The 21,776-nt window shown below is 39.9% G+C and overlaps 1 protein-coding gene and 1 long non-coding RNA gene across 3 annotated transcripts in view; one reads left to right on the top strand and one right to left on the bottom strand.

Moving 5' to 3' along the window:
• Positions 1-104: 104 nt before the first annotated feature.
• On the top strand, positions 105-20,893 carry LOC117485216. 2 transcript variants are annotated; one of them, XM_034133760.1, is made up of 8 exons: positions 105-401; positions 2,746-2,903; positions 6,578-6,834; positions 8,931-9,018; positions 12,613-12,725; positions 13,383-13,529; positions 13,727-13,814; positions 19,065-20,893. In XM_034133760.1, the coding sequence occupies exons 1-8, from the start codon at positions 311-313 to the stop codon at positions 19,101-19,103; spliced, it is 981 nt and encodes a 326-aa protein (XP_033989651.1). In that variant the 5' UTR covers positions 105-310; the 3' UTR covers positions 19,104-20,893. The 2 variants fall into 2 exon arrangements, with proteins under 2 accessions (XP_033989651.1, XP_033989652.1); XM_034133761.1 differs by lacking the exon at positions 19,065-20,893 and adding an exon at positions 14,094-14,135.
• Positions 9,288-21,776, bottom strand: part of LOC117485217 — a 211,351-nt gene continuing 198,862 nt past the window's right edge. Inside the window, exons 2-3 of the long non-coding RNA XR_004556209.1 lie at positions 16,439-16,473; positions 9,288-9,836 (exon numbers count right to left, since the gene is read on the bottom strand). This is a non-coding gene — a long non-coding RNA (uncharacterized LOC117485217). The remainder of the gene's footprint in view (positions 9,837-16,438; positions 16,474-21,776) is intronic.

The raw sequence follows: 21,776 nt of genomic DNA, 5'->3' as shown, positions 1-21,776 counted from the left end.
ACACACACACACACACACACACACACACACACACACACACACACACACACACACACACACACACACACACACGTCTCCCTGTCATGTTATGAAAACAGCAGCTTGGATTAATGCTTAAACTTGCCCTCTGTGGGTGCGCTGCAGGTACAGTGCAAGTCTTCTTCCAGACACACAGTGAAGTAATGCAGGAAACATGCTCACTGTGTCCTCTCTGACCGTCTGCGACACACCCGTCCGGCCCTATGGATCATGGGAAGCTTGAGGAAGCTTTAGATTGTGTTTGGAGAGAGCGGGTCAAAGTCAGAGGAGCATGAGGAGGTTTTTCCGAGCTCACAGGGACGAGGACTTCAGTCAGATCCAGTATCTGACAGCCAAGTGCAGCCGCCTGGCGCACGACAGAGGTGAGTCCAGAAAGTTACACATTTACATTTCAGAGCCAATACTGTAGTTATACTTTATTGTCTGTAATGTTACTTAATTCCGTCAATCCTAATATTGTTACTGTACTTGAGGCACTAATAACTAAAAGTTGAAATAGAAAAAGACCCAGATTAAGTTATAATGACAAAATAAGTTATGAAGTACCATGTCTGAGTACAAGAGTAATGTAATCTAATGGAAGTGTAATTCAACACACACAGTACTGTAGTATCTAAAGGTACTTGGTGTTCAAGTTTGGATTTAGGCAACACAATACATTAAAGAAGCACAACAAGGTTAGAGAAAAAGTAATTTGACCTGTGAGAATAACATTTCTCATTTAAATATCAGAGCTTTGCATACGCACAAACACACAAGAAAACTAAAACAATAACTGAGAAGAAGACAAATCATAAAAGCCATAGAAAGCAGTTAAAAACAATTTGAATACAGAAAGGTTTTTATCCTCAATAAAAAAATGGTAATGCAGTTATAAAGCTTACAAGGTACCATATTTAATAACATACAGTACCAGAGAAATGTAAGCTAATGTGTCATTTAAAAAAGCACTGAGGTTTCTAAAAGTACTTGTTGGTCAAGTATGCATCATGCACTAAAATGAATCACTTCCCCCTCACTCATAACTAACAAAGACTCAAGCTGAATATTAACCTGTGTTTCCTGTGCACATTGTCTACAGTAGGTAATATAACTCAACCTGCTTCAAAGGTCATGACTTGAAAGTGAAACTGTTTGTACTGAAGCCTCAATTTACTCATTTGTGCAGATAAGATATCATTGAATTGTTCCCATGTTTTATTCTAGGGCAAGAATTGTATAATTGTTGGCAACAAGTCATTCATACCAGAAGCCGCCTGCTTCAGGCTCTTGTCCCTGCTTTTTAGAAAGCTTTGGAAACACACTCTATAATTAAGCTTTACTTCAGCTTTGGGATAAGAAGAAGAAGAAGAAGAAACACACTTTATTAATCCCTTACAGGGAAATTTCTTTCCCCACTCTGTTGTGTTTACACACATTACACACACAGGGGAGGATATACATGCACAAACACAGAGGATATACATGCACACACACACAACCACATGCAGATAGGAGAGGTGGCAGAGCAGAGAGGCTGCCAGGTACCCGGCGCCAAGGGAGCAGTTTCGAGGTTAGGTGCCTTGCTCAAGGGCACCTCGGCAGTGGCCTTGGAGGTGAACTGGCACCTCTCCAGCTACCAGCTCACTCCAACTTTTTTTTTTTTTTTTTGGTCCGATCGGGACGTGAACCGGCGACCCTTCGGTTAATAATAATTAAATAATAATTAAAAATAATTAATAATTAAAACATGCTGACATCATTTGTTAGTAAATTATAATAATACAGATTAGATATGTTTTAGTGTGTTCACATGGAGATCTGTCCTGCATTGCATGCTTGTAAAAATCAACAGAGCGACAAATTAAGACGACATAAAATATCTGTCAGATCAAGAACCTGCAGTCATCAGATAGACATTATACAATACAGCAACAGAAAACACATGCACGCACGCACACACACACAAAAAGAGCTCAGGCTTGCGTTCATGTTAAGTTTGGGAGGTTTAGTGTGAGTGTATGACGTATAAAAACAACATCCTATTTCCTGTTTAGACGTTTCGTTCTCAACAAGGAACAGGTGAATGAACAGTATAAAGAAAATAGTCCTTAGATGAAACTACCAACTAAGTCTGTGGATTATCTTCAGTAACCGGGTCATGATTTCTGTAAAGAGACATTGCTTTTGAGTTTTTCAAATGCATTATATTTGGATCTTTCTAGTTTTAGTTTTCTAGTTTTATTATATTAGAGATAAGGCAGACATCTCCACCACTGATATCTCCAACACTCGCTGGCAAATCCTGATCTTTGTGAACCTTTGCTAATGACTATAAGGAGTTGCAGACATAATGACAGACCCTAACTACAGTGTGTATTTGATGAGGACAATAACAACGTGAGAAATTAGACAAACAGAGCTGAGATCCAAGAAACATCAGTCTAAAAAGTGTTCATGCAGTGATTAGGTGAGAGAGTGGGAATACTTCAAGCCTCCAATGAGAGAAAAAGTATTTCAATGCCAGAAACGTCGGCCGCTGACATGTATAACCCTGCATTTAATGTGTTATGGCTTTCAAACATTATGGTTATTTTATGCTGTGGGCAGTAAAACATGCTTTTTCATTACCTTCCATTAAAACTAGTGGCACAGACTTTGTGCTTTATTGAAAGTCCTCTATGGTGGAGCAGTCCAAACCGGACTCGGTGTTGTTTGTGTCTGCAGCCGTGCTGGAGAGGGAGTTCCTGCTGTCCAGAGAGCGGGAGAGGAAGCTGCAGAATGATCTGGAAGCTGCGAGCGCTCAAATCTTCCACCAGGAGCAGCTGAACCTGGAGCTGAGGATGAGAGAGGACCAGCTGATCAGCAGGATGCACCGGCAACAGGTGGGCGGAAGAAAGGAACTACATGTCTGTGGAGGAAAGAAATAATCTCATTGCGTGGGGGTAATGTATTCATAGTATAGACCATCTTATAGTCAATACTTATATATAAACAACGGGTCAAATAAATATGTGCATCTGAAAAAAAGGCAGTAGTGGTTCCACAGAAATCACACAGGTAGTCGGTGTCGTGTCAAATGATCATATAATAATTTCAAACATATAGTCTTAGTTCCACTGCAGCGCGGAGCACGGTTTAAGCGTGCCGTGCCAAACCCGGCCCGTTTTTAACGGGTACTTTTTCACAGTTTTTCTGGCCCTCCAAAATCGTGGTTCTTTCTGGGCCAACAACCGGGCTGAGTATGCTAAACTAGTGAGAGAATCGCTGGCAACTACAACAAAATGAACATATTTGACCATGATTTAATTGTAATACACGTTTCAAAATGATGCCGAAGTAACAACATACTGATACCGGTTAGTAAAAACCATGAATTAATGCTTTGACAAGTCTGCAGACAAAACCTTTTAAAATGCGTGTTTTCTGAATGGAGATCGGCTAAGCTAACGCAGTATATGCTCCGACCGTCCACACTCACAACAACGGCCTATACAGACATAAATAAAGCAGCGACTGTATTCGCCATGACACAGACAGTCTGTGGTTTGTACTTGTTTCACTTTTGTCTAATTTCTGAACAGATATGAGGAGCTGTGAGCTCTGAGTGCTAACAGCTAACGGCTGATGTTGGTTTTGTGGTTCGCATTGAAGATGACGTCACGGCTCCGCCTACACTGTGTTACTATAGTTACTACCACAGCTACTAAACTGTAATGGAAACGCAGCATTATACTCTGATTGCCTTTTATTTGGGATTCATTTCACTTGTATATTGACTTTCTTTATTACTTTATTAAATATAACAAAATACAAACTTTGTCCATGAATCATTTAAGAATTTCCTCCACAGTCGATTCACATTTAGCAGCAAGAGTAGTACTTTATAATTAGATTCAAACTGAAGTAAAGCTACTCAGGAAAATAGAAAAAAGTCGGAAAAAACCTCAATAGATGCAATTTATTATCTCGATATATTGTATTCAGTTCTTAAATAGAGCCACTATTTTACTAATTGTTCTCAGGTGGCCAGATCACAACTTGTACATACATTTTATGTTGTGGTAAAGGATTTGTTTTGCCATTGGGGTCCCTTATACATGATGACCTTAGCATTGATTTGGAGCCTTTTTCCATAGCTGATTTATTTAAATCCAAATTCACTCAGATTATGGCTTTAGTTTTGGTCTCCACCTTCACCTGAGATTAACATCTGGCTCTTTACCTGCTAACGTTCCACTTTTTCCCCCAGCTAGGCTCTAATGCTAACTGTTTTGTCCTTGAAACATTAACAGTGGATTTATTTGTTTGCTAAAAAAGTTGCCTGCTTCAGCTGGGACAGAAACCAGACATCAAATGAGCCGTAAAAACCAAAACGATTAGTTAATAAAAAGCTTGAAAGGTTCCATATATCCAGAGGGTTTGCAAATATTTCTTCACTATGAGCTATGACTTTTCCCAGAACAGCTGTATTTGAACCTCAATCATTGATGTTACAGTTGAAGTCTTGTAAGGAAAACCTGACTTTAGGGACAATTTCTGTCCAATTTAGAGTTATTTTACTTTAATTTGTGTAATTTAAGCTCGGAGCGCTTAACCTTCGTACAATCCCATCATTTAAATGCACAAAGCCATGACCATAGCAGCGAGCCACCGATGCTGCAATTACTGAAATTACACTGGAATTAGGCTACCAGTAAGTGCCAGTGTTAACATACTGTAAATGCAGAGGCTTTGGCACTGGGTAGCAGCATTTTAGGGGATTTTGGCTCCTCCACACAGGTTGCTTAGAAGTGAGCTGTGAGCAGTTTAACTAAAGAGGGATTTTAGACCTTTTTTTCACCAGGAAAGAAAACAGACGAGAGAAAACCCAGAAAGAAACACTTGACTTTGTGTTCCAGAAATGGGTTGTTTTTTCTTCTTGTTTCAAGTCTCAGTCATTTTAAACTTCTTAACTTTATCACTGCTTCTCAGGAGCAAACTATAGCAGCTTCTCTAGAAACCCCGATGGTATTTGTTAGAGATCGTTTCACTCGCTCACTTTCCATAGATATATATCAGGTTTGGGCTTGTCACAAACTCTCTAACCTTGTAGGTGTGTTTTATATCACTCGTGCAGTCTGTTAAATAACTTAATTCTATGATCAGAACATCCCCAGGGAGATTTGAAAAGGTCACAGAGTCCTCAGTGATACGTGATTAATATGAATAGTTAATATGTGCCATTTATGTGTATGTTGTTTATATTTGAGTGTATTTACCAATTTTATGTACGCATCTGATTCAGATGAGATTAAGCTATTTCACTATTTAAGAGACAATATCAACACATACTTTAAAGGGGACCTATCATGCAAAATGCACTTTTTGATGTCTTTTATACATAAATATGTTTCCCCGGTGTGTCGGGGAACTCACGCAGCGTCAGAAAATATAACCCTCTCTCTTTTCCTCCGTACGCAAATCTCTAAAAACGGGGCTACAACGGAGCTGATCCAGATTTGCGTCCGATATGACGTAATATCGAAAATGTAGGCTGGCTTTACACCCACGGCCCTATCAGAAACTTTGTTATCAGAAACAATGCCCAACTGTTTTGAACGTAATATGGTCGGTGTTTACATTAGCATCGCTAACACTCAGAGCTAACCTGTACTGGAGAGCATGTGTGTGAAGAAGCAGGAAATAAAAAGGAACTCACCTTGTGGTATAACCGGCAAGAGAGAAAGCCTTTGAGCTCCATACTGTTTCAGAAATAATCCTTGATAATCCATGATATGGCGTTTCATCACCGCAGTATTTAGTTTAGACAGTAGCTGCCGGGTCCCGCATGAGCTCAGCCCCCTCCTTTTAAAAAAAAAAAAAAGCTTAATACCCCAAATCAGCACTTTTGAAACAGGAAGTGAAATAGAGGGATATGAGGCATGGCTAGAATGGGTGATCTGTTTGGTATTTTGAGCAAAACACTTCATAGACATGTTTTGTATATATTTGTATATATCTGAGACCTATGCTATTGCCTAAAAATAGCATGATAGGTGACCTTTAATAACACTACTCTATAACGATATGTGCAATGTTTGGCAGGACTGTAGAATATGTACAAAATAAGCAAATTGCAGCATGGTTTTTATTTATTATTCTTAACTTGCAAGCAATGCTAAAAAGTTACCTATAGCATATTGTTTGTATGACTCCTAACTATATGAAACTTTAGTAGATAACACATCTCTTCAAATGTAACAGTTTAATGGTATTGTTTAACTCTAAATAAGTAAAATTATTGTGCACATTGTAGATTTTGCACAAAAAAAACAATTATGATATGAACAGAATTCAGCAGAACAAAGAAAGCTACAATTCATTCAATAAAATAGTTTATCAAGAAGTGAAAATACTTCAATAAAATCAATGAAAACCTATTTAAGTGTGTATAAACCTTCTGCAGAAGGTATGTGAGTTGGTATTTAAAAGGTATAGGAGATGGAATTTAAAAGGTATGTGAGTTGGTATAAATAGTATTCTTATCTGATGTGCTAGTATCTCCATGTGTCTGCAGGACCTGGTGTCTGCCCTGCAGCAGAGGGTGGGACTGCTGGCGCGGGAGAGCTCTCGGGACGAGGAGCTGCTGAGGCAGGTCGGCTCGGAGCTGATGTGCCTGCAGAGCTCCGAGGGTAAGCTGGAGGGCCTGGTGGAGGAGCTGCACGCTGAGGCCCAACACAGAGTTGCGGAGGCAGTGAGCTTCCAGGCGGAGCTCCACGCAGAGGCCCAGCGCAGAGCCGAGCGGACGGAGAGCCCCCAGGCAGAGCTGCGCAGGTAGGCCCACTTTTCTTGTTATTTGAAAAATGTACAACAGATAAGTTATACAAACACTGTTGACATTTAGTAACACTTTCAACATGAGAAAAGGAAAATAATAGCTCATGTAAATGATATCTCAAGATAGATTCCTTGTGAGAAATAAAAAACATTTACTATGGGTTTAATCTGGAATATCAAGAAGACTCCATGATAAAGAATGTAACAAAAATAGCTAAGAGGGAGAGCAGCGGTCGCTTATTATTTAGATTTCCCTTCAAACGACAAAGAAAAGTAGAAATGCAAACTGATGTCCCGCCCCTTAGCCTATCCAACAAAGTGCTGGAGCGCTAGCCAATAGTGCGAGTGTTACAAAGTGATGTCACTATGTTCCAGAAGTAAACAAAGGAGTCCAATGGAGGCGTTTCTGGCAGATGGCGGAGTGTAACTGGAGGGAACACAGGGATTTTAGCCGTTGCAGACCATTTACATGCACTAAAACCTATATAACACACTACAGAAAACCCCAAAAAGCATAACCGGGCCTCTTTAAAAAACAACAACCTCACTTTTAGTGGGTGTTCTTAATTGTATTCACTAAATGTTAACATCTTTTCTTTCTAAAATGTATAAGCTTTTACTGCGCTGAAGACGAGGACCACAGCTCTGCGTTTTGGAGGAAATACCTGAAGACATGTCTGTGGTCACCTCCATGTTTTTGTTACCCACGTTGAATTGTTGACAGTGTGATTTGAACACATTCCTCCATGTTCCACCCAGCTGTTAAAACCGAGCGAAATGTAAAAACAAGCATTAACATAGATAAGGGCGGCAGACGAAGAAAATAAATGTTAATTTCATAAAAAAATACCACTAATGTTTGATTACCATCTGCAGTACACTGTAGCCAAGTGAAGCCGTCAGCAGCTGCTCTGAAAACCCACAACGTGTTCTCAGGACTGAAGGAAAACAGCTACCTGAGATTCAGCAGAAAGCAGCGCCGCGCCTCAAGCTGCTGAGTTTAAATCCCCGTGGAGAGTTGGTTTAGTGTCAGAAAACCTTATCACATTATGATTCAGTCCAAGAAGAAATACATCTCTACATCAACAGAGATATTTCAATATTTTGTATTTAACTCATTGACTTAAATGCATTTATACAACCGTGAAAATTGATATTTGTTGCTCCTCTGTGAAAGATTAGCATGATGGAGCATGGAGAGGTAAATACAGAAATCTGACGAAGATATGGAAGACACACCTGGAAAAACAATAGAAAATAACATAAATTACATTTGCCTTAAAGCCCTTTATACTTCTTCGTTCTCCTTTCAGTCATTTCTGCGAATGATTTGTTAATTAAAAAACTTAAATACTAGTTTGTTTTGGTTAGAGATTTAACTTGTACAGCACCATATAACACATTTTGTTTGTATTTAACCAACAAGTAATGACGTTATTTTAGATAAAAGTGTATTTTTGTAATGATTTTATAGGTTGGTTTTTGTGATAATAAATTCTGTTGTCAAACGGGATTACTGGATCATTTTGACTGGCTTATTCTTGTGTATTAATGTAAGAAAACAGATGAATGTTGGGGAATAATTTGCTTAGGTATTCAACCTTTGACACAGTTCATCATTTTCTCCTCTCACTGTCTCCTTTCCCGTGGCATAGGTCTACGGCCTTGGGTATTGCTGCTATCTCTCTTAAGGAGGAGCAGCTTGGGCGCATTGTTGTTGCCAGTCTATGACAGAGCACAAGCCGCCATGAGGTCGTTTACTGTTCAGGGACGAAGGTTCCCTGGCGCACATTCTTTTCTATGGACGAGAGCTCTAGTTAGATTCAGGGTCCATATTGCTTTAGTCTCACTGATAAAGAATGTTGATTATTACACTCCGAACTAGTTCAAACCTGGAACTTCTTCAGAATTGATTGTGGCATCTCAACCGTGTGGTCAACTCGTGGCCCGTGACGTGTCTTGTGAATTCTCTGGCCGAAGCTCCAAATAAACCGTCAGTGTTTGCCATCAAAGCTCCAGCTCTCCTCGTGTCTCTCTCTGAGTCCTGAGTAAAAACAGATAAGATAACACCTTTCTGTTTTGGTCCCAAACAGTAAGACGGAGAAGCTGAAGGAGCTTCAAGACACAAACCAAACGTTGACAGAGAAGCTGAAGGATCTAGAGTCGGCTCATCAGACGGAGGTAAGAGAGCAGATCAGGAATATCCTGCTTTTCTCAGAGACCACTGCTGTTTTGTGGATCTGTATATTCCTGTTGGTTTATACTTGATCAGGGCTACCTTTCAAGCCTTAAATCGTTAATATGCAAGAAGTTAAAAGTATAGTTGCACTTATTATTACTTTTGTTTTAATCAATCAACTGTTTAGTCATTAAATGTTATATACAAGTGAGAAATTGTTGTCACAAGTTCCCATTATCCCTGTCAAAGTAGGTGGGGAAACCAGCAAATATGTACATTTGAAAACAATTTAAGTTAGTCAATAATTTTGCACTTGTTTCAGCTATGTTGGGTGGACTAAAATCTAATGAATATTGACTAACATTGTAGATGCAAGCAGAACCATTTTTATTTCCATTTTTCAGTGATATGTGACTACATACTAATGCAGTGTGAATGCATGTGAACACATTTCTAGTTTATTTCTGTGTCCGGTCATTTACATAATCCATCCCTAATGAAATTATTCACACACATATGGGAGCAACAAATCAAACATGTAAATAACAACCATCACCTAACAGCACATCAGAAGTCAGTGGTTGTAATGTGACTTTTCTCCAGCAGATGTCAGGATTGGACGCTTTGTTTGTTGGTCTGCTCTGCTTGTGCAAATTGTTTATAGTTAAGTAATGGAGCTTTAATGATTTTACAATTTGTGTGTGGTATTTCTCTTTGCCAAGCTTGCAGCCAGCTCCTCCGATATAACGCAGAGCAGCCCATCAGCAGTCATTTTTAATACTTTCTCAGGCCAGATCAGGTCAGCGTGTCAGCGTGCCAGCTAGAAACACAGAATAACAAGTCGAGTTATCATTACGTTCATGAAACATAAAACCTCAAGGTCCAAATTTATGTGTATTTATGTACAAATGTGAGTAACTACAACCACCCATGAGCACGCTGTAATTCAGATGCTCTCTGGCAGTGGGTTAATGTGAGTCTGAGCATTAGTGAGACGTTCTTTAAAAAACTGTCAGGGTTTTTTTGGCTTCGAAGCCTCCCTCCCTTCCTGGCCTCTGTTTTCAGCGCTCCATCAAACAGAAAGCCATCCAGCGCTCCTGTTATCATCTCTCCTGAGAGGCAGCTGCTGAGCCTTAATGAGAACATCTATTTGTAATAAATAAAGTTAGTAAATGATTGTGAAAGTCCTGGGAGTTGACATTAAAACGTATGGGGACCAAAGAAAAAGGTTGTCCTGTTGACATGTCTTTTTGGATTAGATTAGATTGCCTTTATTGATCTTGTTGGATAATTTTTATATTTTTATTGAAAAATGGAAAATACTTAACCAACAATGTGAGTCAACTGGTGACTGATTTGAATTTGAATTTTAGAAACAACGGAAACTTTAATTAACATATACAAATATGTGAAGTTGGCAATAAGTGGACATTAATTATCTTAAAGGTCACCTATCATGCTATTTGTAGGCAATAGCATAGGTCTCAGATATATAAAAAATATATAAAAAACATGTCTATGAAGTGTTTTGCTCAAAATACCAAACAGATCACCCATTCTAGCCATGCCTCATATCCCTCTATTTCACTTCCTGTTTCAAAAAAATAAATTGATAAGAAATAAAAAAGGAGGGGGCTGAGCTCATGCGGGACCCGGCAGCTACTGTCTAAACTAAATACTGCGGTGATGAAACCAGAGTTCCCGTTAGAATAATTATTTGCCGGTCAACATGTCCGTTAAAGTTTAAATCTTCCAGACAAAATTAGAAAAGTGCCGGACAAAGGTCTTCTTTGTTATTTATTGAGCTTTAAAATAAATTGATATGATTCGATATTAAACAAACTAATTATAGTAGATTAACTATTCAAACGTGTACAGTAATTTACAATAACACGGGAATAATAAACGGAGCGCTCTCTCCCTCTCCTGACAGCCCGTCAGTATCATGCAGCTCGCGGATCCAGTAATGAATGACCCGACAGTAAAACTAAACATATCTATAACTAGTTATAGTAGTAGTTTGAGAGGTAATTAAAATAGCTACGTGTGATATTCTAACCTGAAGTGTGTGCTTTGCTCCACTCACCGCTGCAGGTGATCATGCAGAGCTGCGTGTCGACTCGTCAGCAGCAGCTGATCTTTCTCTCCCGTCAGATTAGACTTCACTCGCGTTTATGTCCATATCGATCAGATCTAGCTAGTTCTAGCTAATGATATGACTACCTGCTTAATAAAAGAAACCTAAACAATAAGCGTCGCTATGCAACCGGGTGAGGCCGCAAAGTATAGTGCAGCATTATGCATTTGTTTACATGCCAACCGGAACCCAGAGGCATTACCAACAGATCAATGCACAATCAACCCATACAGGACATCTCTTTCTCCACATTAAGTGTTAGACATTAGAATTGACTATTCTTGTCTGTCACATACTATTCTTGTCTGTCAGATAAGTGGCGCAACTGATGCGGTATTGCGTTAAGGGGAAATAATTTTGACCGGAGAGATTTAGATTTGCCGGTCTTCAGCATATTTGACCGGTCATAGTCCGGTAATTACCGGCTAACGGGAACTCTGGATGAAACGCCATATCATGGATTATCAAGGATTATTTCTGAAACAGTATGGAGCTCAAAGGCTTTCTCTCTTGCCGGTTATACCACAAGGTGAGTTCCTTTTTATTTCCTGCTTCTTCACACACATGCTCTCCAGTACAGGTTAGCTCTGAGTGTTAGCGATGCTAATGTAAACATCGACCATATTACGTCCAAAACAGTCGGGCATTGTTTCTGATAACAACTTTCTGATAGGGCCGTGGGTGTAAAGCCAGCCTACATTTCAGATATTACTTCATATCGAACGCAAATCTGGATCAGCTCCGTTGTAGCCCCGTTTTTAGAGATTTGGGTACGGAGGAAAAGAGAGAGGGTTTTATTTTCTGACGCTGCGTGAGTTCCCCGACACACCGGGGACACATATTGATGTATAAAAGACATAAAAAAGTGCATTTTGCATGATAGGTCCCCTTTAAGGAAATACTTTACCCAAACTATGTGATTGAAATATAACTTCAACAATTGTATTTATCAAACAAGGACAATGGATGAAAATACTTTATTATCAACAAGAGAAAGGATGTTTTTTTGCCAGTTTTGGCTATAATATTATTTCCATCTGGACAGGTGCGTGCATAATATCCACATCACTTAAAACATGACATAGTCTCCATCACACTGACAATTATAAAAAAGCTCAACATATAAATACCAGGATGTTCACTGAAGAGTTGGTCATTCTTTAAAGAAAATATAAACCCTGGTTCCAGCTCTTTAAATGTAACAATGTAGTAGTTTTCTGGTGTACTCCGCCTGCTCTGACAGTAAAGATGTTGTTTTTGTACTGTTCCCGGATCTCAGGTCCATGCTGCAGCTGTCCCACCAAGTTAAAAGTGGGTTCGGGTGTTTTTTAAAGGTTTTTAAACTGATATGTTTGGAGAGCCCCTGGGCCAGCGTCTAACTAGTTTCGCTGCATCACGTGACCCCTGCTTTTATACTGTTAATCCACACTCTGAATGTGTGCTGTGGTCTCTCTCTGAGGTGAGGGGGCTGACGGAGGAGAACCAGCGCAGCCTGAGGAAGCTGCAGGGCACCGCGGAGCAGTTTGAGTGGCTCTGTCAGCAGCAGCGCTACTGGATGTGCTGTGTCAAGAGGTCAGTATGTTCTCCTCCAACTTTTACACTCACAAAGAGCATCTGAGACACAAGAGCTGAGGTGTACACTAGTTTTTATAAATGACACGTAAGAGGCCCTATTGTGCTTTTAGTGGGTTTCCCCTTTCCTGTAGTGTGTTCTATAAGTTTGTGTGCATGTACATGGTCTGCAAATGATGACATCACTATACAACACTCGCCCTTCTACTGGCTAGCGCTCCAACACATTGTTCGAGATAGGCTAAGGGGCGGGACATCTCTAAGCGGTTGACCAATCACAACAGAGCCGGCCAGCTAACCAATCAGAGCAGACTGGGCTCTGGTTTCAGACAGAGGGTGAAAAGAGGTGCTGCAGCACAGGCAGTATGAGAAAAATAAAGAGCTTTTTGAACATTAAAGCATGGACACATGTCACAGGACAACATACTAATATGTCCCTGAAAATGAGAACAATAGGGCCCCTTCAATCTTTGGGAAAAGACCCATTCCACAGCTGGTCCTTGTGTTACTGCTTTTATTTTAGATTTTCGTTAATTTACTGTAAGAGGAGATGCAGAAACACCCACCTTAGGGGTACGAATCCAATCTTTTTTAATCGTCTAAACCTTTTCTATTCTCTCAGCTTGTCAATGTGTGTAAACAAATGTCTTTCCACAGATTCAAAGACTGCCTGATGGAAGAGAGAGATGCTCTGCTGCGACAGGTCATCCTGTTGAAGAAGAAGACACAGAAACTAAAGCAGAGGTTACGTGATGACAGTCAGAGCGTCCTCTGTCCCCTGCAGGACTCTAAATGCTGCGACTGGTAAGAAATCAGACAGATGCAACAAACAGTAAACTCATCACTTTCATCAAGCTGCACGTCTGAGCCAGAAATCAACTCTGGAGTGTTTTAAAACAGACTCTTCATCTCCGATCATTTTTATACATTTTCCATGTTGGCCCACTCCTACATGCTTTCCACTACAACACAGTTTACAACATGTTTTTCTTTCAAAACAGCATAACGTTATGGGATGCCGATGCAGTGGCTGACCTGGAGTCTCAGGTGGAGAAGTCCAACATGCTGTATGCAGAGCTCTTTAACCAGGTAGTAATTTCATTTTCAGCTTCTTATGGTCACACAATTACCATGCAGGACAGATAGTTCCTTGCAATATCAAAACATCACTTTAAAATCCATCTGTTTAAGCTTTAAAGGTCCCCTGTTATACTGTTGTTCATCAATATATTAAAGGTCTCAGATATATACAAAACATGTCTCTGAAGTGTTTTGCTTGAAACACCAAACAGATCATTGTAGCATCCCATAATCCCCTCTGTTTCAGCCCTGTTTCAAAAGTGCTGATTCTCTGTCTGTTACTTTAAGGTCCTTACACACCAAGCCGATTTTCGGCGTCGATAGATGTCGGGCCGTCGATGAGCGTCGTGTCGCCCTACTCAGATTGGTGTGTACTGCATCGTCGTGTCTTTTCGGCCGTGCCAACACCTTCCGCCGCCAATTCGACATGTTGAATCGGGAGGCCGTCGGCCAAATAAATCACTCTGATTGGCTGCTCAGCTTAGCGAATCAGTGCATGAGAAGCAAAACGGAAGTGAGGGACCCAAACAAACTATTAAGAAGGCAAATCTGAGATTTCCTTTAACTCCAGCTCTCGACACAGGTTCGGGAAAGCCCCATGAGCTTCTCGCTGTAGAGTGAAAATGGAACGCACACGCTATTTGTTGTTTGTTTATATCACGCAGTCTGTTCTTCTTCTCTCGGTATATCACGCAGTCTGTCTTCCAGTTGTTGCCTCTTTTGAATGACGAATACACACTACCGACGCTTGCTGGTAAGGAGAGTTATTGCCACTCACGCATGCGCAGTTCCTACGTGCAACTTGGCCGTTGGCTGAAGTCTTTGAGGTGTGTTCCAGTGCAGAACATGGCCAAGACGCAGGAGATGTGAGGCGACGTGAGGCGACGTGAGGCAACGTGAGGCGACGTGAGGCGAAGTGAGGCGACGTGAGGCGACGTTCCGTCGGGACGTGTTCTTTGGTGTTCTTTGGTGTCAGTTTGGTGTGTAAGGACCTTTAGATGAAAATAAGGAGCCCCTCCCCACGCCCCTCTGAGAGATATTTGGTTAAAAAGAACACAATGGTGCTCTAGGAGGAGATTCAGGTGATAAGGTGGGGGGGGGGGGGGTTACCTTGGTTGGTGATTGGCTAATGGTTACACAAGCCAAAAAATCGTTATGACATCATAAAGTGGCCAAAATCTGATCAGCTCATTTTCAGACAGGTTTTGATATAAATGGATCAGGACAAAAAGAGAGAGAATCTTTTTTCCTGAAACTTTCAGAGTCTCTTTACACAGAGGGGACACATATTGATGTAGAAGAGACATGAAGAAGTGGATTTTGCATAATAGGTGACCTTTAAAATCCATCTGTTTAAGCTTTAAGTCCTGTGTTTACCAAACTATGGACGTGGTTTAGGTGGCTAGCGATGGCACTGCAGCGGCCACAGACATTGATCCATGTATTTTAGAAGGACCCTCAGATCAAGCTTTCTCTTACAAACTCTTTCTGTACTAAATCATCTGTAGATCAAAGACAAGATCTGATCTGAAGACTGAAATAAAAGACGTCCAAAACTAACAGGACTAATATTCCTCTGAGATCGACTGCCAGTCCCTACGGGGCGTTGTCAAACATCCAGAGCTCTGAAACCTCACGAGTGCTCGGCCTCATCATCGTTTTTGTCTTTTAGAGATGACTTTAAAGCATTCATATAATCACAGGATGACCGCAGAACGTTCCCTTTAAGACGATCCCAACACAGAGACAATCTGTCAGTCGTTTGTTTTGTATGCCCATCCATTCAGCCCGACATTAAGACATTAAAGCGGCTGTAACTTCAACAAAGGGACGACCATCATACGGCCTTTGCTCAAAACCAACTTTGGGTCTATTTACTCGTACTTTAACATTTGGCTTAAGTTCTATTAGATTTTTGAGGGACCAGTATCTTCAGAGTTCAGAGTTTTCTTTGGATCAGTGACAAGATCTGGAGGGTGAAATGTAAGAAATCCAGAAACTCAATAATACTAATATTGGGCACAGCTGCCAGTCCTCAGTGGGTTTGTTTTGGTGCCAGGACTTTTTGAAGAGAACTCTGAACCCTCATGGGCACCGAAGGCTCATCAGTGTCTTTATTTAGTCTGTCGTCTGTGTATTTGAACAAAGAAATACGATGAGTACATTGTTCGGCAGCGTGAACGTACGAGGAGGGAGAATGATCGGGCGTATATCAACGCTAAAGGGAATATAATCCAAGTCTCATTATTTTAATCATTACTCTCAAAAATGATCTGGGTATAATACAATTTAAAAAAAGCATTTCTTCCTTTAAAATCGGCAGTTTAACGGATTGTAACTTACATTTCCAAAATGAGCAGCTTTTTTGCATTTCACCCCCAACACATTAGACCTTTTCTTGCAGAAGGTTTTTACCTACTCACTTTACTGTAAACTATGGAGATCAGTGTGTTTTTGGGCTTGAAACACCAATTTTAAAGTATATTGGAGCAAAAAAAACTGGGGGAAAACGATTAGAACTGATCTGTCGTTTTCTGAAAATCTACAAATAGGGATTTTTGCCACTGCTAGGGTCTTAATTTTGTAGTTTTTATGTCAATTCGTTCAATAAGTAATAATAATATTGTACTCACCATGTTCCTGGCTGGTACTGCGAGTGCGGTAACATCTGCAAAAAACAACAAACCAAAAAACAAACATTTAGATATTTCCCGTGCGATGAAACAACCCAGATGTTCTCTGTTTGGTTTGGCCAAATAGTAAGACAATGACACAATCACTGAGACAATAGGTACACTTTCTGCATATTGAAACCCCCTGATCCTTGTTTCTTAGATCTTATTTTGGTGAGTGAGATGTTATTGTAGCTGAAATTCTGGCAAAAACTACAAAAACAAGACCCCAGTTAAGTGGACGAATAAATGAATGTGCAGGATAAATATTATCTTGATTCATGAGATGCTTCTCATTTAAAAAGAGAAGCTTTGAGAGATGTTTGTTAATACATCTTCAATGGATAAGATGCACAGTAGCTGCCCTTTTGACTTGAATGGCAAAAATCTCTTTACCTTTCAGGCTTTAAAAGTGCAAATCTCAGGGGTGAAATGAGAATTTGAAAACACAGACAGTCCTCTGAGCTACTGCCAGTCCCCCTGTGGAGTAAGACATTCATGAAGATGATGCTCCATGGGCACTGGAGTCAAATCAGTCCTTTATTTCCCCTGTCCGTCTGCTTTAAAAAGGTCAAAAAGGGCTTTGAGGGAACTTTTGATTGCAAAATATCTCTGCAATCAAAAGTTCTTCAAAGCCTCAGAAACCCTACAAAGAGCTCCTTCACAAATCCTGACAGGACGCTTTTATTTTGAAGATCCCAAAAAGGTGTTCGCTGTCCGCTTTTTGGGGATTTTTATAAGCTCCCACATCTCCAGAGTGACAACAAGCTTAGGTTGTTTTTTTTTTAAATGTGTGGATGAGAGGAAGCCTGACAGGAAAGTACATAGAGCGGATTCTCGTGTGCCAGTCCTCAGAGGAGCTATGGTTGTGCCAAAGCTTTGAGACATCGCTGATACTTTCTGGGCACATCAGTCCTCTCTCTCTCTCTCTGTCTGTCTGTCTGAAAATGGCCGCCTCCCAAACCTTCCTCTTCCAGAGCAGCACAGAGATGACTAATAATGACTTGAGGGAGCCGAGTGCCAATAGCCTCTGTGCTTCTTTCCCCTCACCTCTCACAGCTGCATTTCTCTGGATAATTATTGTGATTGAGTGCAGATGATGCACGGTGCTTTTTCTTTTTTTAAATGCAGAGCTGAGAGGAAGGGAAATGTAGCTGGAGGAGCGGGGACTGCCGGAGACTTGGAGGAAACAACCGTGATCAAACATATTACCAGCTTCCACATGATTTATGGTCACTGTAGATTTATGTTTTGTAGACGTGGGTATCGCTGGTAGTTGCTAAACATTAGAGTAAAATGTAGAGAGAAATAGGTTAAGTAAACTTAACATTTCAAAGCAACAAATCAAATAATTCTTAACTTTTTTTGAGTTATTCGATTTAACTTAATTTATTTACCTTAAAGGGAACCTATCATGCAAAATGCACTTTTTGATGTCTTTTATACATAAATATGTGTCCCCAGTGTGTCAGGGAACTCACGCAGCGTCAGAAAACAAAACCCTCTCTCTTTTCCTCCGTACCCAAATCTAAAAAAAAACGGGGCTACAACGGAGCTGATCCAGATTTGCGTCCGATATGACGTAATATCGGAAATGTAGGCTGGCTTTACACCCACGGCCCTATCAGAAACGTTGCTATCAGAAACAATGCCCGACTGTTTTGGATGTAATATGGTGTATGTTCACATTAGCATCGCTAACACTCAGAGCTAACCTGTACTGGAGAGCATGTGTGTGAAGAAGCAGGAAATAAAAAGGAACTCACCTTGTGGTATAACCGGCAAGAGAGAAAGCCTTTGAGCTCCATACTGTTTCAGAGATAATCCTTGATAATCCATGATATGGCGTTTCATCACCGCAGTATTTAGTTTAGACAGTAGCTGCCGGGTCCCGCATGAGCTCAGCCCCCTCCTTTTTTATCGTTATCAATTTCTTTAAAAAAAAAAGCTTTATACCCCAAATCAGCACTTTTAAAACAGGAAGTGAAATGGAGGGATATGAGGCATGGCTAGAATGGGTGATCTGTTTGGTATTTTGAGCAAAACACTTCATAGACATGTTTTTTATATATTTGTATATATCTGAGACCTATGCTATTGCCTAAAAATAGCATGATAGGTGACCTTTAAGCTTCGAGCCTTTCCCATAAGGGTGCAGGAAGTGTTGAACTTCCTCATGTTTGTCTGAAATCATGTAATTATTTCAAATTAGAAAAGTATAGATCTTTTGAGAATGTTCACCTTATGCATGCTGGGAAGTACTTGCCAATAAACATGTTTCAAAAATAACTGTGAGTCAATGAAACAAGCCACTGGATATTTGGTCTGCTGAAATCAAGATTACACATTTCTATTTTTTAATTAAACTTAAACTTTTTTTTATCAAGCTTACCTGTGCTTTTTTCAATAGCCTTTTAGTATTAAGACAACATGAAGAAAGAAGTCAATTTTAACCTCAGAGGTATTTTGACCTGCCATTTCTTACTGGGACATTTCTCCTAAAGACATTTCTCTCTCTGATTTCGCTTCTTGCACATGCTTTGTTATCTTTGGTCATCTTCACTTACAGTTTATTTTCTGTCCTCAGGCAGGGAGTCCTATCAACGAACACCAAAAACCTCCTTGAGGACAGAAGCCGGGACTCGTCTCTTTTCTCTTCCCACCTTCAGCAGACCAGAGGAGAACCACTGGATGTTTGTGTGTGTGGTAACCTTTGTGGAAAACTTCCCAGTTATTGTCATAAAAACCCGAAAAACCTTGGAAAAACAAACCATATTCAACGATTTTCTTCCTCCATTGTTCACCTGTCTTAAAAGGAATCTGCTTCATGACATACGACTGAATAAAACCCTCCTCTCCTCCTTTGTTGTGACACATGTGGCTAACGTTCCTAAAGTCACATTTCCCTGTAATTGTCCATTATTCAGACCTAGTAATTAACACTACTAACAAGAGTGAAAAGCACCTGAGAATGTTCTTTATTTTTTGTTGTTTTGCCAACGAATCCTCGCAGGGGAAGCAGCAGCTGGTGTGCAGAGGAAACAACAAACGTGTTGTTTAGACCAAAATGAAGCTCTAATTATTCCCCCACTGAGAATCTGGTACATCTCAACCCTGATGATCAGATCTCCTCACTTATCGCCTGTCAGCCAGAATCCAAAGCTTATGTGAGCTGATATTGGCTCGGACTAACACTGACGCCTCAGAGGATTCATCACATGTGAACCATATGATACCCAAATGCTGTAAAAGCCAGAATACAAGAAGCTATTGTTGGGAAATACATTTGAAGCATCGGTTATGTCATCATTAACTATGTATTAACTGCATCCAACTGAGAGTTAATAGAGTTTGCCTTGAGGAAGTGCCGTGTTTGACTCAATACTGAATGCATTAAGCAGCCATAGACCATTATCAGGTAATAAATGCCTTCTTACCTGGTGTGCTATTACTCAATCAAGATTATCTTGGTGTGAGTGTTGGAAATATTGTCAGCAAAGATGTCTGCCTTTTCTTGATTATAATGCAACTGGATGGCAATTGGCTTGTGGTGCAAGAAGCTCCTAAAACACATTTGGAGAACTCAACAGCAAGAAATTATGACCCATGAAAAACATCTTGAACCAGTTACTCAAGATAATCCTCAGTACTTGTTGTGAGCAGTTTCATGCATTTTTTTTTTAAACTGTAAGATTACATCTTCTCGTGGAAGAGAGGCTGGTGCTTTAGACAACTGGAAATGTTAAACTCTATGATGTGCTCTCTGTCTAAGGTGTAGCATTAGCACGTTTAGCTATATTCTTGCACAATTGTTGGTGGTTGTTGTTAGGTAGAGAGAAAATAGTTCCTATATGAGACTGCTCACAACAAGGTCAGTGAAATATCTTAAGAAGCAGGGTCATTATTTCTGGAAGGGCCATTGCTGTTGAGTTTTTCAAATGTATTTTTGGGTGGATTTAGCACCATAAGCCAGAGCCATCCAGTTACATTATGATTAAGAGTAGGGTTCTTGAATAAAATAATAATAATGCATTTGATTTAAGATGCCTTTCATGACACCCAAGGACACCGTACAGTTAGTTACATATTCTAAGAGTTAAAAGCAACAGAACTTAATAAAAACACAAACATACCATCATGGAGAAGACACTTAAAATGGACACAAATGATAGGGACAGGTTATATATATATATATATTATAAAATGCATCTTGTCTGTTATGTTTTATGAGGAGGGTGTGTATTGTATTGTGTGTTTTCAATGTCCAATTTGGTCTTGACTGTTATCCTGGAATTGTTTGTTATTCTGTTAAGAGCATACTGAGGCAAATGTCTAACTAAGTTGTATGGCAATTAATGATTAAATCTATGTTGATAAATAGCACTAAGAGAACAGTATATTAAGAAGTATCTTCATATTAAAGCCACTTTGTTGCATCCTCTTGGGCCTTCCCTTTTAATGTGTATTTTGCAACTGTGCATGGTCATATCAAACTCGTTTGCATGATCATTTTACGAAAATTGGTACCGGTTTGAAAGTTGTGCCACCAGGACAGAGAGTAACAGTGTTGATGCCTTTTCTTAATTCTTAAAAACAGATCTAAGAATAGCAGTCTAGCCTAGATTTCTCCCAGACAACCTACATACAAATATGCTGAAATGTAACCTTGGAATTGTTTCTTCATGGCGAAAATAAAACTGGTTAACCTGGTTTTAACTACTAAGAAGTCAACAACAACTTGCCAAACCCAAAAGGAATTTACTTTTTTAAAACCACAACCTTTTTCCTAACCTCAATTAAAAGTTTTATTAGCCTAAACTTACAACAACATGCAAGACAGGATGCTAATTCTGGTCTCAGGTGTGCAAGTCTTATATGTTAAAGGTACAGGCATTGGACCATACACAAGGGACAATCAATGCCATGATGACGGGGAAATACATTAAGATTATTCGTAAAACTAAATTCTTTAAAAAAGTTGGTGTAAAGGCAAATAGTTTCCACTCACTCTAAACGTAAACAGTTCCCAGCCCGGGGATTAGCTCAGCATTTTAGTCATCAACCAAAACACTGAATCTCATTTCCTCTCCCTGTGTGATAATGAGGGTGAACACCTAAATTAATCCTAGGTATCAGGATCAGAGGGTGCTTACCATGAAGCTGACTTTGCATTAAACAGGTAAACAGTCAGTTTGTTCATTTAAACACGATGCCAGGGGGCACATGTGGATGTAGAGGTGGTAGAACGGGTCTTAAAGGGGCAAATATTTTTCTAACAAGCTAAACAACAACAAAAAAT

This window comes from Trematomus bernacchii, unplaced genomic scaffold (assembly GCF_902827165.1).
Source record: "Trematomus bernacchii unplaced genomic scaffold, fTreBer1.1, whole genome shotgun sequence".
NCBI lineage: Eukaryota > Metazoa > Chordata > Actinopteri > Perciformes > Nototheniidae > Trematomus > Trematomus bernacchii.
The sequence above is the reverse complement of the archived record's forward strand: the minus strand, read 5'-3'. Positions and strand labels throughout refer to the sequence as shown.

What these genes read in the sequence shown, in the direction of transcription:
- LOC117485216 (XM_034133760.1), top strand. Translation starts at nt 311, where the DNA reads ATGAGGAGGTTTTTCCGAGCTCACAGGGACGAGGACTTCAGTCAGATC. An exon ending in CCCCAGGCAGAGCTGCGCAG is followed by an intron (nt 6,835 to 8,930) that starts GTAGGCCCACTT and finishes GGTCCCAAACAG; the next exon opens with TAAGACGGAGAAGCTGAAGG. An exon ending in AGTCGGCTCATCAGACGGAG is followed by an intron (nt 9,019 to 12,612) that starts GTAAGAGAGCAG and finishes TCTCTCTCTGAG; the next exon opens with GTGAGGGGGCTGACGGAGGA.